General features: G+C 42.0%; 1 protein-coding gene across 1 annotated transcript in view; it reads left to right on the forward strand.

Annotated features, from left to right (window-relative positions):
• Window positions 1-850: 850 nt before the first annotated feature.
• LOC138636256 (ral guanine nucleotide dissociation stimulator-like) overlaps window positions 851-15,286 on the forward strand; it is a 30,026-nt gene continuing 15,590 nt past the window's right edge. Inside the window, 1 exon segment of the mRNA XM_069724191.1 lies at window positions 851-1,063. Coding sequence (XP_069580292.1) covers window positions 875-1,063 — 189 coding nt within the window. The 5' untranslated portion in view covers window positions 851-874.

A 15,286-nucleotide genomic window follows, 5' to 3' on the forward strand; every position in this document is an offset into this window, starting at 1 on the left:
CTTAAAGAAGTGTAAGCACAGCAAAGAAAGCACATTAAGAACTACAGACAACAACAAACACACCAAAACAAAACAATAGTGGAATATTGTTCTGATAAACAATCAGAAACCATACAGATATTATAAAATATCTCACGACTTTTTCATTATGGAAACATTTGTCAATGATGGGCAAAGTCATTTATTTGCAAAGCACATTTAAAAACAATCAATGTTGACTAAGAGAGATGATTTCTGAGAGGATTTATAATTAAAACAAAATACATAAGTCAGCCTATCAGTAAAATAAAAGCATTGAATGTGTGGATAAAATCAAACACAGCTGATTTACACCATTTATTACAACACTTGGTCCTGGGATGACGGTATTATTGCTATTATATTGCTTTTTTTTCTGAGTAGATATAACATTATATTGAAAAAGCTCCAAGGCAAATCCAATTTTTAAACTTGTTGATATGTCCATGTCGTGTTTATAAGGAAGAAGACATATCATGAGCAAAATGAGTAAATGTCATGGCAGAGTGTTTCCATTCAGGAACTGTGGTGACAGTAGAGTTACATGAAAGTCTTTTTAAGGCGTTAGTGGATCAAAAGTTAAAAGTATGAAGCGGAGATACATTTTTAGGGTTTCTTCCCGTATTCGTGTTATTTCCGTCAGCCGTGAAGGCCTCACGGGGCTGGGGGCGTGGTTTAGTAAAGCCCCGGTCTGAGTCATGACGGTGCTGCTGCAAACAGGCGATGATCCCTCAGAGCGGCTGAAACCTCACGAAGCAGCTGCGACTCTTTGGCTGAAAAACTAAACGCCAATAAAACTGTAAAAAACATGTCGCGACCGTTGCTGTGAGTCCAGCCGGCAGCTCCGCGGGCATCCATGGTCTATTTCCCGGGGATGCAAACCGAGGCGCGCAGCGTCAAGCCGGAACAGCTGGTCGAGATGTTCGACTCGTCGTGGAGGGTACGGAACATTTGGGACGGGGTGAGGCTGGAGGTGGTGGAGGACCGCAGCCCGGTGGTCCTGCACAGCTTCACGCACCTCGACCCGGACCTGCCGCTGCTGGAGGTGAGGAGGAGGAGGGTGAAGGAGAGGCGGGGAGGAGAGGTCCGTTAGCCGCTGCGGTTTGTTGTGTTGTGATGAGGAGGCTGATCGGCCAGAACCAGGACTCAGACAGGTCTTCAGGGTCCATGGAGGAGATTCTGACTCAATCCTGAGCTAATAAGAAATTATTTCTTAAAAAGGACTCTTATTTAAGACCAGTTGCCACCAAGTCAAATATATTTTTCAATATTTTGTCTGCTTTTACAACACTTTTAAACCCAACTGTAAACTGTCAAAACAACTGAAATATGAAGTGAAATAGTAAAATGAGCCGGTGATTCATCTGGTCTTGTAGCTGAGGTGGTATAGTGTAACACAAGTACTAATCCAATATTTTAAACCCTGTTGTTAAGCCTCTTTATAATGCAGCTATTTAAACAGCTTATGGTTGAGTGGCTGGAAAGTTCACAGCAGGTTTTTGTGTCCTTTCATGGAGGTGTCACAAGTTTTAAGTGGTTCATAACAAATGCAGAAAAATGTAACAGGAGCGTTGCTGCGGCTCCTCAGACGGCTCGACAACACTGTTACAGGATGACTTGCTGTTTTAGCAGGTTTCACCTCTGTGCTTATCACTCCTCTCTCTGCACACACACTCATTCACTCGACCGACCACATGCCGAGCTAAGCCCTCCTGCAGCTGTCACCGAGTCACATCTCATCAAACCGCAGGAAATATGAGGAATTCTGATATTGAAAATAGTTCAAGGCGTCAAATCAAACGGTTTTTTTCATGTCTTCTGCATCGACTGCTTGTTGTGTGCAAAATATCCTCCAGAATACTGTGAATGAACCAGGTTATGGACATTATCTTTGTATCGCAGGAAATATTGTCCAACTTCAGTTAGAAATAAATTCACTGTCTGGTTAAAGAAGTGTATTAAAGCCGTAACAGAAGCCAAAAAAAGGCCATAAAAATGCTCATACTTAAATCATCTGTTAAAAACATACTAAATCGAATAAGTACTTATCAAACTAGTTGCTGATTACTTTTCTGTTGACTGTCTAATTGAATAATCCACTTGTTTCATCTCTACTGTGGTCGTACTGTAAGTGATGGTGGATTATAGATGCGTAGTGGAGACAATCCACATCAACACACACAAATCCGTCCAGTTATGAGAACTCTCAACGTTAATCAGAGTAAACAGTGACCAAAGCACTTATTATCAAGCTGATGATTATTCTCATTATCAATTAATCTGTTTGTTATTTTCTCCAAAGCTTTAAATGAAGTTTGTTCATGTGGAAGTCTAAGTTTCCTGTTTCAGCTTCATCGGGCTGACAGTAGTCGACAGTCATGGATGTATGCAGTCGTAATTAAAGGGAAAGAGAGTTTGTTGACAATAAGGCTGCAGCTGACAATTACTTACATTGTAAATTAATCTGTAGATTAATTAATAAATTGTTTGGTCCAAAAGTAGCACAAAATACTGACAAGTCAAAAAAGTTACAGTGCTTTCTTTGTTCAGCCATTAATTAAAAAAAACTAAAATATATTTACTTCAGTATCATTTATTCATATTGAAAAGCTGGAAGGGATTTTTTTAAATACTCTTTGCATTCGATTGCATGTCTGGTTTTACTTTGATTGCTTGCGAGTCTGCATCGTGCAGAAAATCCATTTCAGACGTGGTAATTCATGACGTTATGCATGTTTAATGACAGGAGCTTGTGCTTAGTGTTCAGTATGTTTGGTTTCTCTGGCAGCGCGGCGTGCGTGTTTCATTTTTTTTTCTTCTTGTGGCTGTATACCAAATGGTCTCTATTTTTATGTCTATAACTGGTCTTTTTCCGTTTCCACTGCGTCAGTCTCCCCCTTCAGCCTCCAAACCGAAGATCTAGTTTCACTGCTATCTGTAAAAATGTCTGTTTTTATGGAGTAAGCTCTGTAATCAATACTTCCTGTACATTCGATAAGGATGGAGGATGATATTTATTGGTCTTATATAAAAGGGTGGATGAGGACGACAGCATAACATAATGTCCTCTGTTTGTCCTCTCGGTCCGGATGATGTGTTCTTGTTTTGATCAGTCTGACGTGGACTGCCATCACGAGCCTGTTATTAAAACGCTGCTGTTTTCCTCAGTGTGTCCTGTTGGTCTTCGGTCTCCAACTAACCTGCTCCGCCTCGTCCCTCCGCTCTAATCTTATCCTGTCCTCTAACACAGTTACTTAACGCTTAATCCCCCTCCTGCAGCGGCCGAGGGGTCTCCTCCACGGTCCCCGCCGTTCTTCCCGTCCTGCTGCCGAGGTGAACGTTACTCGATGCGGAGGTTGTGTTACAGCACGAGAGATCACTGGTAGAGATCAGGGTGGGGGTGGGTTGGATTCGGTCATCTGTTGATCCCTCTGGCTCCCTGTAACCACCAACGTCCGTGTGTGTGTGCAGTAGATCATGTAGCTGAGAGGATCGGGTGGCGAGGTAGAGTTACTGCAGTGGGAGGCTGATACCAGAGGAAGGATGCTGGCGTGTCCCGGTTGTATCAGAGTTTCTTTCTGGTTTCTTGTATTGTTATACGTGACAAAAGATATGAGAAGAGTGGAAGTAAATCTGAGCTCACAGTAATATTTGAAATTTCTTGGTTAGAAACTATCTGAAGTTCAGGTTTGTGTGGAAGGCTTGCTGCTCGTGCTGGTTGCTTCACTCCTCCTCAGTTGTTGATCACACTGAACTTGGCGACTTACTGCAGACACTTCCTGTGATTTTTAAGGCAACTAATGAAAATATATCTATTTTATATCTGACGTCCAAGTAGAAATACTTTGGTGTCCAAAAGAACAGTTCACAACCCCAAAATGATCAGTTAACGTTCGCATGGGACCAAAAAAAGCAGCAAATCCCCAAAATTTGAATTCTAGGGCCATAAAACGTTTGAACATTTTTGCTTGGAAAATGGTTGAAACGTGCAAAAACATTCACGAGGACGTGGCAGCGTTTCTTCAGCGTGGGGGACTTTTTCTGCATTCACATCTGAGAATATATTTCCACTGTCTTTGATAATCATTCATTTCAATATCCAACCCCACCAATAATTTTCATTACTGATTCAGCTGATTCTTATTCTTTGTTTTGCTCCATCATTTAGTTTAAACAGTCAGTAATGTGTGTAATAATTTCACACAGACCAGATGACATCTTCATAAGTATTGTTTCTTCCCATTAAAAGTCCAAACTCCAAAGATATTCAGTTTACTGTCACGTGCGGCAACGAAAGACATCAAATCCTCATTTGCTTACAAATATTAATCATATTTTTGCTTCTAAATGAAGATAATAGATTTAGATTAGATTAGTGATTAAGTCTTAAACTGATCTATTTTGCATGTACTTTGGTGTGTAACAGTGTGCACCTGAGCTGTTTGAGTGTCATGAGTTTTTTATGTGCTTTCTTTGACTTTATGTAATCACGTTTTCCCGATGTCATTTTATTTTCACGGTAGCCAAGAAACCAGCTTCGACACAGATGTAAGAAGCTGCAGCAAAAACAGTTTACAGCAGAACATTTGAGCTAAAAAATAGTCAGAATTAGGATGTGGTCCAGTAGCACAGAGGCAGGATTAAGGGCCAAACCTACAGAAAACACTGCTAAACAAAGCTTATTGAGTCTGTCTCAACAGGCCTTAAACAGCGAGTGCTTCAAACTGTTGGCTCATTCATTCAGAAATCAGTTTACAGGACATCAAAGAATGAGAACAGATCCGACCAGTTCAGGACCGTTGGAAAACAAAGCCTCTATTGCTGCTGTGGCCCCTCGGCGGCCCGCCGTGTAGATGAAATCACTTGGTTTCAATGTAGGAAATTCTCACTGTAGAACGTCTTATTTCACTCCTTTCAAACTCATTTTCTGACTTCACACCTTTCTGAGTTTCTGAGTAACTCACTGAAGGTTTCGAAAAATCTGCAGTGTTTCCTATTCATAGACTTATTTAAGTGGGCCCTGCCGGCCGCCCGGTATGCCGTCGGCCGGCCCCATTTCAGCCCTTTTAAAATGTATTTATTTTGGAACCTGTCCGAGAGAACAGCGCTGTCAACGCGACCGAGTGGACGATTTCCCCTCGCTGCCTCCACCTGTGTCTGCTGGTGGAGGTGGAGCTCCGCCCACAGTGAGACACACAGAGATCAGAGGACAGAAACACAGCAGAGACTCTCACACTGAGCTGGAAACAAACAGCTGCTCATAAATTAGGTAAATAACATGAATACAATATTCCAGTTTATCACAGGCTCCCGCCATATACATGGTTTTGATTGAGATGCGTTTCTTTCCGGAGCGGGAGGAGGTCCCAATCGAAGGGAAACACCGAGTTTTCCTGTTAAATCTCTTATTAGAACGCTTTATTTAACAGTTTTCAAACTAGTTTGGCCGCACAAGGTTGCGTGCACTGCAGGAGGCATGTTACTAAATACGAGAAGCATTCGGACACGTTCATTTAATCAGAGTCTCTGCACGCACACGCTGCATCAGCCACCACCACAGCTCAATTCTCAACCTGTGGCTCACTGCAGTAAAACATGCAGCATCCTCGTACCAACACAGAGTAAAAAAAATGTCTAAGAAGACATGAAAAGTGTGGCTGCATTTTATCAGGCTCCAATAATATTAGGAAACTGCTTCGACTGTGTAAAAATACTGAGCAACTGCAAAATAAGAACTAAAGATTTGGAGGTTAAGATTTCCTTTTAAAAAAAGCATCGGTCAGGAAGTGTTATTAAAGTCGAGGTATCAGTGCTGGACGGTGTTGAAAGTTCTAGAAATCAGAGACACAAAGCTGCTGTAACAAAATCTAGCAGCAGTGTGATTTTCCTCTGTGATCACAGTGACTCATATACGCACTTCTAAGCGGTCCCAGATGAGTGACATAATAACACAGTACAACGAGAGTAATCCCACATGGAAGAAATAATCTCACACTCACTCAAAAACAAAGAGGATGTCACTACAGGAACATAATAGAACTGAGTTCAAGTTTACTTTATGTCACGCTGGATGTCGCGTACTCTATTTTTACCCACGTGACCCAGATCTGGAGTGAAAAACTGTGACTTCAATCAGCCTTTTCTGCTGCCGACACGTCGAGGGGAAGATGTCGCACCAGGTCACGGCGAGCGGAGTCACAATCCGTGATGAGCTTTTATTCAAAGATAAGCAGCGACTGAGGCGCAGGTGGAAGTTCGGCTGAGAAACAGGATCCGGACCGTCCGACTCGGACAGACTAGCTTTTGTCTGAAGAGAGTGGAGCAGCAGAGTTTCAGATCTCAGCGGCAGACAGAACGACAGGAACAGACAGCAGCTGGAATCTGAAGGCCCGCTGCCTGGAAAAACACTTTATTCACTTCACGTCTCTTAAATTGTGAACTGGCTGTCGGTTCTGGTGCAGTCTGATCATCTGGAGCGGTCTTACATAAGGAGAATTTAAAAACACATAACCAACCGTGTATTTATAGAGAAGCTCCAAATGAGGCTCGTTTTCCCTCCATGTGATATAAATCTGAGGCTTCTGACGCTCCCTGAACAGCAACAGGCTGCTTGAAGTTTCCTTTTTAAGTTTCTGAATTAAATTGTGGGATAAAATCACACGTTGAGACATGCAGCCTGAAGGAACTTCAAATCTGAATCTGTCTGTTTCTATAAATCTTTCATTATTAAAGGAATAGGTCTGTGTTTTTAGAAATATTCTTCTTTGCTGAAAATCAGAAGAGAAAGTGGGACTATCCTGAAGCAAGAGGAAACTTTGGATGATGCTGGTTGAACCTGTGGAGGATGTATAATACAGAACTATCTATCGGGAAAGATTCTGTAGCAGACCTGATGGTGACGAGCGCTCCAGCCTGAGAGGAAGCAAGCAGCTGCCTTTAAGTCTGATATCATAACTGAACCGATTTGGAAACGGAACCAGATGTGACATGTTTGGTAGTTTTACTCTGTGCAGACATTAACTGGGAGAGATCATTTCAACTTCAGAAGAAAAATAACGAGACATCCACAAACCAGAAACTGTTTGAAGCAACAGAACAACAGAAATAGTCAGCTGACACAAAATATATACGAGTATTTTATTTTAAAGTTATTATTTCTCTATATAGAGTCCGTTACAGAGACAGACTGAGCAGGAGAGAAGTTTGTGGAGGGATTTGATCTGACGTGATTCAGAGGATCTGGTTTCTGTAGCGGTTGGAGGGTCGAGGTCTTGACTGAACTGGATCTGGACGATGCTGAGAGGTTTTTGGTTTAAAGAAGCGACATTTGTTATTTACGGATGTGTTAGGTGGACTTCTCTCTCACCGTTTTTGTGACCCCAGACTGTATATAGAAGTGGACAGAGCATCCGCTTCTGAAAAAAGAGGCCGATGCCTTAAGCTGCAATACCAGCAAGTGCCACTAGAGGTCGGCTCCAAAAAGCCTCCGGCTCCATAGACTCCCATTCAACTTCTCTCATCAAATCCAAAGTGAATAAAATGTGTCCATCAGTTCTCTCGGTGTTGTTAGCTAAAGTCACTCCTTCTTATTAGTTTTCTGGAGGTCCATCTGAAAATAATCCCTCATTCATTAGAAAAGAAGATTCAAGAAGACCTGTTTTTGGGGGCGTGTCTGTTTGATTGACAGGCCTGCGGTGCAGTCAGGTTGCAGCTATCGGTGGGCGGGACGTAGTATCGTCAGGTTTCCGATCAGATCGGTCAGATCCACCTCTGGCTCCTCCCCCAGCTCGTCCAAATATGGTCACTTCCTGCTCTGAACTTGCAAGATGGTGACGGACAGAATCTGAACTGGAGGATTCATAGCGTTAACAAACCAACGGGCGACGTCACCGCTGGTTCTGATTAGTTGAACCTTCCTCCAGCTCAAACCAGATTTTAAGCTATTCAGTGAGTTTAACTGCGGCTGTCTTGATTTTTACTGATTTTACAAGCATTTAGTTGGATTTAACCTGAAACCCTGCAGCTGTTTGGTGTCTTCGTCAACAAACCAACGATGACATCACTGATGGATGATGACATCACTGATGGTTGCTGCTTGGTTTCGCCTAAAGTTTCGTTTGGATCAGTGCTGTTATTCGTTACTCTGACTCAAACCTACCTTGCCCACGCCTTGTCAAGTGTCAGCATGGCAGCTCTGTTGTCTTAGGAAACGTTGTAAACTTTCAACTTTCTCGTGCAGTCTCAAAGTTATTCCTCATTGAAAAAACAGAAAGACGTGATTATATCTTGTAAAATCTGTTCTAACAGGTTCAGGCAATTGTTCAGGCCAGAAAAGGGCCGTTGTCCCTCCACCTCCCTCCACCTTCCTCCACTACTGCTTGATAACGGCTGACAAAGCCAGTTTAGCTGCCCGGGCGGACTTCTAATACATGTCACAACAGGTCTGTCACCCAGTTTTAAGCGACACATGGGCAGCAGCGTCCTCAGCTGAGGGCTAAATAAAGGTGGAGGATTAGTTTTTATGTGTGAGGCAGCGATAGAAAGAGAAAAGAAAGTGAGACAGAAAGTAGTGGAAGAAGCTTAAAAGAAAACAAACCTCCTCCAACTCCGTTACTCTCCCTCATTCCTGTCACTTTGAATTTACAGTGGTACTTTAAACATGCCTGTTACAGCTAGATAAAACAAATAATCATCTCATTCCAGGAAATGCAGATGGAGGTCATCTTTAAAATTGAATCGGGAGTTCTTCGGCTCGTCGTCGGTCCGTCTGCTTCATTTCACAGCAAAATCTGTTTATGTTCACGTCAGCTTTTTGCTGGAAGAAGCACAAGCAAATACAGAAATAGAGCCTTTGAGTTGGCAGTAGTTTGGAAAGTTGATACTGAAACGATGGTTGCAGCAGAGGGGAGTGGATAAATGGAAAGATAAGAGGCAAAAGAAAAGACTGACTGAATGAATAACATATTTTTCCTAATCCAAGGAGGTTATGTTTTTGGTATTGTGTGTTTGTGTTTGTTAGCAGGAAAAACTATCCCCGTGATTATCATGAAACAGTGTAGAAGGGTGAGACTAATGCCATTAGAACTATAAAACTGTGGGGCGGATCCAAATCAGCTGATTTTTCACTTTAAGTATCATCTTAAAATGGAACATTTGACCAAACAAACCGCCGATATAAACGGACATCCTTCATGTAGGAAACCTTCCCTGTCCACCTGTGGATCTTACCAGCTTTCTGTCAAGTCCTTGAACCAAAGGTTTCTTTTTTTATTCATTCTCTGCTTCACAAACCAAATAACTTAGTGAATTCTTGGACTTGGCATATTTTGTTTATCCGTTTGAGTCCGTTATTAAAACATTATGAGCAGATAAATCTGACTTCTGTTATTATTATTGTCATCCCATTTCTTTAAAATATCTCCAAATAATTTCATCTACTCTTTGCTGTGCTTGTGGTCATTTTTGACTGACATATTTATCACAAATATTCATGGTTCCCAAAGGAATTTGAGGATTTGTGGTATTATGAATGGTATGTGAAGGATTTCCATGAAATTTGACAGATATTCCCCACAAATGACCACTGATCAGACCACCCCCGCCTCACCATTTAACCCCCCCCCCCTCCTCCACCACCACCATCACCACCAATGTCTCTTGCCCCACTTCCAGATGACCTCACTGGCTCTCAGCGCTCATTGTTGGCGAGGGGAAGTCGCTGGCTTGTGCTATGGGGTTGAAATGGATGCATGCTATTGTTGTCTTTGTTTAGCTGTTGACTTTTTCAGGGGCATGTTTTCTCTTTCCACTGGGAGTTTCCCAGCTGATCTACATTTAGACTTTGCCTCTAATGGTCTCTTTCGAAGGCAGGTGTGTTTTCTGTTGATGGGACTCGTCCGAACACACTCTCTGTTCAACCTCGAGGGGATTTGACTCAGAATGAAGGTTAACTTCTGTCTGTTTGTTGTCGTGCGTTCTTCTGCTAAGTGGCTGCTACTCTTTGATTTGGAGGTGATGTGATCGTGTTTGTGAACTGATGAGCAGCTCAGCCAGCTGAAGTTTTTAGAGATGTTGACATGTACTTTCCGTAGGGCATCTTTCTCCTTCACTACAACGTGGGTCTTTATTATTTTTGCCATCAACCCTGTCAGTGATTATATAACTTTGAACTCACCAGATTTATCTTTCAGCTCTGGAGATGAGGTAACTACTAAAAGTCCATCAGGACCACAAATATAGCAGCCAGACTTGGTAGGCCAGCAGGAACATTATGATCCAAACAGTCTGTTTAAACATCCATCACAGCTTACACACTGACCTCCTGGTCAGACGTTCATGTTTATAGTGCTGGCCAGAGTAAAAGGCTTTCCATCGACAAACCAGCGGGAGGCTTTTATTCTGAAAGTGCTACAGGAAATTCTGTGTTTTCATGCAAGTACAAAATGGCTAGTTTTAAACAACCAGATGTCTTGGGATATCCTATGTGGACCAATGGTCAGTGTATTCTCATTACACATGTTTAATAATCCTAATTGTTTTATATTCAGTCAATATGTTACGTTTATAAGAAAAGATTGTTGAGGGTTGTAATTTTTGCTCTCACTCTGCTCCTAAATTCGTTTTCTGGATTACAGCTATTTATCTTTAGGTTAAAATGCGGCTGAATTACTGCCATTGTAGCTATTAGATGTCCTCCTCACTCACTCACTGTTGGTTAATTTAAATGACTATTGAAAAATCAATGAAATGAAAATCAATTCATTCCACTCCAGAACGATCGTCATCCATCGAGGCTCATGTGACTTTCTTCTCTCGGCCTCTCGGCTGTTCGCTGACGCTTTTATTGTTCTGGCATTCCTCCGGCCCACATCTACATCCACGGTCTCTCCCGGTCAGGATGCTGTAGGTGAGCGTTGATCTGATAAGAGCTGGAATGAGTGCGGAGGAGGCTCGGTTCTGGATGCCAGACGTTTGGTGGGTCCGGCCTTTTTCTTTTTCTTTCAAAAACACGAGCAGCAAAGAAACAGCTCATAGAATATTTATTTCAGAGTTGCATTACTCAAATTCCCATTTTTATTCAGTCCATGTTATCATATTTGTGACATTTAGTTGAGGATTAATATGAAAACGTTGGTACAATAAAATTATGTCATTTACGTTGGTTTTTTTTAAAATAATAGCAGCTTTGTTATTGACACCCACTAACAGACATCTGTTCATACATCGTAATCGAGTCTTCTGCTGTGTGACTTGATTTGTGCTAATTAGCACCGCATGCTGCCGCTTACAGCTACATATTCTGGCTGCTACTTTAATAAGAATAACATGCACTTTTTGGTGGTGAATTATTTACCCCCCCCCCCAACCTCTCTGACACATCAGAACGAAACTAACATGTACATGTTAACGGGACACTGTGACCCAGTTACACCTCGTTGTTTTCAGTGGGACACACAGTGACCACATTCAGACCAGTGAATACAAACCTGTCTTCTGGTTTGATGAATGCGATGCAAATTTGTAGTTTTTTTTCCCAACAAAGGTTCAACACATTTCTATAAATAAATTTCATCCGCGTCTTTGTTTTGAATATATTTATTCGGCTCATGTTCGCTGCTGTAAATACTGAACATTATGTGATTTTATGGAATAAAGATGATAACAAACAGCTTTATAGATCAGCTAATGGGAGTTTTGAACTAAATATATCAGTAGCACCTGGTGGAGTTTGAGCCCTTTAACTTTCTCATCGCAGATATCAGGTGCTAAGTGTTTTTTTTATTTTTTATTGTGAACTACTGTATTTTTTTTTTTTAAATGCACAGTAAACAACTTTGTGAAGTCTCACCCGCTACAACCACCTTATTGACACTCTTAGGTTCAAGTAGAAGGGGCTGTTTTCTTTGCTCCGGCCTCTGGGGGCAGTAATGAGCTCATTAGGCTTCAGCAACATAAACCGGCTTTATTCTGTCAGATGGTCGGATAGATTCTGCTGTTGGAAAGGGGAGCTGAGTCCAACCATTTTAGTTCTTTGAGTGCGGCTGCTCAGATCAGCTGCGAACTCTTTAGACAACACATCAAACCGAACCTTAGTTGGACAAAAAACACAAAGGTGGAAGGTGAAATTTATGTTTATAAGCGATTCAAATAGTTGTTTTTTTGGTTTTACTAGAGAAAAGACTTTGAGACCAACCAGCTGCTTGATTTGGCAAATGTGCAACTGGTTAATTGCCCCAAAAGCTGCTTATCAAATGAAAAGGACCAATCCAGAAAAAGTAGGTAAACAAATGTCTGAACCAAAGAAAAGGGCAAGAGAGAGTGAGAAAAAACATCTCTAGATCCCATTCAGACTGTTTATTTTGATATTTATTTAAATCACCTGTTTGCCTGAGCTCAGAGAGATCATGAGGTGTGTGAAGTTTTTTTTTTTGTCTCTTTTTTAATGAAAGCATAAAAGACAGCTATGAGAGCAAATTCCCTGCACTTGCAATCAAAAATCCAAATCACAAGTAGAACCATAAGAACTGACAGTAAAATGATCTGCTTGGTTTTGGTTACAGATTTGAAGCTTTTGCTTTCAAAGCCTCTTAATTGTGTCACAAAAACCTGATTGTGAATCAGACCTCTTTGATTTCCAGTGAAAAAGTTGTGTTTGCAAACTGAATTGGATGTAGTGTTCCACATCAAAGCTGATGGATGAGACGAGAGTTGATTGGTGGGTTTAACTTGGATCCACAGTGTGGCTTTACATACGCAGTCCCACTGTTCCCACTGTAAACACTCAGCAGAAGCTGACTGTGTGTTGAGCTCACAAGACTGTATATAAAAGTGTTCGTAGCTTCCAGGTCTGAAAAATGAGGCCTTTGCAGAAGTGTCTTCAGCTGCAATACCAGCAAGTGCCACTAGAGGTCGGCTCCAAAAAGCCTCCGGCTCCATAGACTCCCATTCAACTTCTCTCATCAAATCCAAAGTGAATAAAATGTGTCCATCAGTTATCTCGGTGTTGTTAGCTAAAGTCACTCCTTCTTATTAGTTTTCTGGAGGTCCATCTGAAAATAATCCCTCATTCATTAGAAAAGAAGATTCAAGAAGACCTGTTTTTGGGGGCGTGTCTGTTTGATTGACAGGCCTGTGGTGCAGTCAGGTTACAGCTATCGGTGGGCGGGACGTAGTATCGTCAGGTTTCCGATCAGATCGGTCAGATCCACCGCTGGCTCCTCCCCCAGCTCGTCCAAATATGGTCACTTCCTGCTCCAAACCGCTCCGAACTGGCAAAGATGGTGACGGACAGAATCTGAACTGGAGGATTCATAACGTTCACAAACCAACGATGACATCGCTGATGGTTGATGACATCACTGATGGTTGCTGCTTGGTGTGCAGCTGTGGATCCCAACAACTGAAACTGTTGTCTATGCAATTGAACTTGCAAGCAAAAGGTTTTGACTTCCAAACAAAGAGGTCTGATTTACAATCAAAAAATGTTGTGATGCATTAAAGAGGCGTTAAAAGGAAATTCTCAAGTTTACGACTGAAACCAACAAAACTGTAGGGGATCATTTGTTGGCTACTTCATTCAGTTTTACTGACAAACGGGATTTTGATTACAAAAATAATCTGTTATGGGCGGGAGGATCCAGGAACGACCGTAGATTCCATGCAGAGTGTTTTCTGGTGCAGTGGGCCAGAACTTGTTTTGCCCAGAAGCATGTCTGTCTTCAGCAGCCACTTCCTGCGTGTTTGTAAGCGGGCGGGTTGACGAAGCATCGAGTCAGGCTGAAGGAATGTGAGTCAAACCTTCATCTAAAAGCAGAAGAAAGTGGGGCACATTCCTGGGAATTCCCTCTTTATTTCCACCAAACTTCTGACGAATCTGGTTTGTCCGAACAGATCCCGGTTCAGTCCGACCGCATCTGATTTACAAGAGCATTTCCACGTTGTGTTTATGAGCAGGGTGAGAGAGAACAGTGTAAATATGTTTCTCCAGATTCAGACCTGTTGTCAGGTGATGTGATGGGAAACTTTTGGCCTTTAAATGTGCCTGATTTGTTTGATCTTTTTGATTGTAAACACTTTTTTATCATTCAAAACCCAGAGTGACTGTGAGTTTCTGTTTGTTCAGTTCTTTCTGTATTACGGTATTACGGTGGCGTTGAACTCTTTGAAGTATTGATCTCTCAGGGTGCGTGCTTTGTTTTTGTTGAAGTTGTAGTGAGAGTTTGGTTATCATGGCAACACTCAGGCTTGAATAGGAGCATTATTCTGTTGTTTGACTCTCCGACGGATCGAGGCGCTGCCCTTGAGTGCTGCATTTTTTGGGGGGATGTGAAGCGATAGCAGCGAGGCGGCTTCTGTGGTTCGGCTGATAAGAAGCTCCTGCTGTCACGGCCGCTCGGCTGCAGCTGCTCCTCGGACATTATACCCGACAGGATTTACAACAGTCCAGGGGTTTGTCTGCTCTCTCCCCATTTATCTGTCACATACCCCCTCCCCCCCTCGCTGAGGGTTTCTGCCGGGGTTACCGAAGTTCACGTTCCCTGCTCATGACTCACCGCTGTCTCGGTTCGTGGACGGAGGTTTGAGGAGTTTCACTCGACTGCAGCCTTTTTTTTTTCTTGTGTTCAAGAACACATCTTAGTGTGTGTTTTTTAAGTATGTGGAGCAACATCACCTTCTACCTGTAATCTGTTGTGGGTCTTAAGTAGATTCTAAAGATACAACCAACTAAAACATTGTTGTTTCCCGACCACCCAGGGCCACCGCTGGTGATTTTATTCATTATTTATTTCAGTGGTGATTAATGTGATCGAGTCATTGCATAAAATGCCAGATGTAATATTACATACAATATGTCACAGTTTAGGGGGAAGTCTGAAGTTCAGGTTTATGACCAGTTAATCTGCTCCATTAATCTTTTTTTCTGTAAAATGTTAGTAAACAGCTTTTACATGCATCACTGACACCTTCTGGCAGGAATGAGTTACTGCCAGGCGAAGATAAAAACAGGCACATTTTTTATGTCAAGATGATAGTCTCTAACTATAAAATCTGTTTTTTATAATTTGTCATTAAAAATGGTAAAATAATGACCCGTCCCTAATCCAGACATGCTGTGGAGTCAACTCTCCTTGTTTGGGTAGTTTGTGTTTTGCACAGTTTGGTATGATGATTCATTATTTTATTTTCTGCCGATTTTGTATTTTCCCTTCTTTGGAAACACCGTGAGCCTCGTAGCATCTCTCATCTTTTTTCATTTGTATCTTTACCT

Source organism: Brachyistius frenatus, unplaced genomic scaffold (assembly GCF_029030835.1).
Source record: "Brachyistius frenatus isolate BFR_SWC_R1_liver_20210118 unplaced genomic scaffold, ASM2903083v1 Contig_363, whole genome shotgun sequence".
Lineage (NCBI taxonomy): Eukaryota > Metazoa > Chordata > Actinopteri > Embiotocidae > Brachyistius > Brachyistius frenatus.